The sequence below is a fragment of the Manacus vitellinus genome, unplaced genomic scaffold (assembly GCF_001715985.3).
Source record: "Manacus vitellinus isolate BGI_N305 unplaced genomic scaffold, ASM171598v3 scaffold_78_pilon, whole genome shotgun sequence".
NCBI lineage: Eukaryota > Metazoa > Chordata > Aves > Passeriformes > Pipridae > Manacus > Manacus vitellinus.
Window position 1 is genome coordinate 607,582 of NW_021940807.1, and position 1,277 is coordinate 608,858.

At 64.0% G+C, this 1,277-nt stretch overlaps 1 protein-coding gene across 1 annotated transcript in view; it reads right to left on the reverse strand.

Moving 5' to 3' along the window:
- Positions 1-1,277, reverse strand: part of NBEAL2 (neurobeachin like 2) — a 47,902-nt gene that overhangs the window by 8,130 nt on the left and 38,495 nt on the right. The window contains exons 21-23 of the mRNA XM_029964674.1: positions 969-1,148; positions 815-936; positions 7-102 (exon numbers count right to left, since the gene is read on the reverse strand). Of these exons, the coding sequence (XP_029820534.1) occupies positions 7-102; positions 815-936; positions 969-1,148 (398 nt within the window). The remainder of the gene's footprint in view (positions 1-6; positions 103-814; positions 937-968; positions 1,149-1,277) is intronic.

Below are 1,277 nucleotides of genomic sequence, written 5' to 3' on the forward strand. Positions count from 1 at the left end.
GCTCACCACGGGGTACTGGGACAGGTCGTTGTAGGTGCGCCCCGCGATCGTGTTCAGCTGCATGAGGTACTCGAAGTTGGAGATCTCCCGCAGGACCCATTTCTGGAGTGAGGGGATGGGGGTGAGATGGGTTTGGGAGGGGCAGGAGACAGGGCAGACACCCCACCACATGGCAGGGCCCATCCCATGGCCATCACCGGTCCCAGAACACCTCTGGTCTCTCGGCTGTCCCCAGTCCCATGGCCATGGACCACCTCTGGTACCACAGCTGTCCCTAATCCCATGGCCGCCCCAGTCCCACGGCTGTCCCCGGTCCCACGGCTGTATCCACCCCACAGCCATCCCTGGCCTCGTGGCCACCCCTGGTCCCATGGCCATGCCCATTCCATGGCCACTTCTGGTCTCACATCCATCCCTGGTTCCATGGTCACCCCTGGACCCATGGCCATGCCCATTCCATAGCCACCCTGGTCCCATGACCATCCCTGGTCCCATGACCATCCCTGGTCCCATGACCATCCCCAGTCCCATGGCCATCCCCAGTCCCATGGCCATCCCCATCCTATGGCCATCCCTGGTGCCACAGCTGTCCCAGTCCCAGGACCACTCTGGTCCCAGAGCCATCCCTGGTCCCTGAGCCATCCCTGGTCCCAGAGTCCTCCCCATCCCACAGCCACCCCTGGTCCCATGGAGATCTCCAACCCACAGCCATCCCTGATCCCATGAGCATCCCCACCCCACGCTGTCACGCTCCCCTTTCCCATCTGGGAATTCCAACCATATGGGATGGGGATGGGCACGGAGAGGCCAGTACCTGTGTGAGCCCCGAGGCTTTGAGCAGCTCCTGGGGCGAGCGGCTGCCGAAGTAGATCTGGTTGGGGGGCCGCAGGCCGAGGATGCAGGAGTACACCTTGTTCCTCACCTGGAGGGACGGGGAGAGGACACGGAGTGACCGGAGCTCGGGCAGTGCCGTGGCCCTGGGAGGGGCTTGGGGGTGGGATAAGGGCGTTCCACCTTCTTTCTGAAGTTGAGGAAGTAGTTGGCCTGGTCGATGAAGAAGAGCTCGAGGGCGGAGCGGCGCAGGTTGTAGCGGCGCAGGTGGACCTCGCGCAGGTGGGACAGCGGGCGCTTGAAGTCGTAGCCGATCCCTGCCAAGATGGGGGGCACGGAGTCCCACAGGGATCACCAGCCACCCAGGCCCCCATTCCCAAGGCAGGGATGGGGCAGGGAGAAGCTGACCCCCAAACCAACCGTGGGTGATGGGTTCTGGGGCAGAT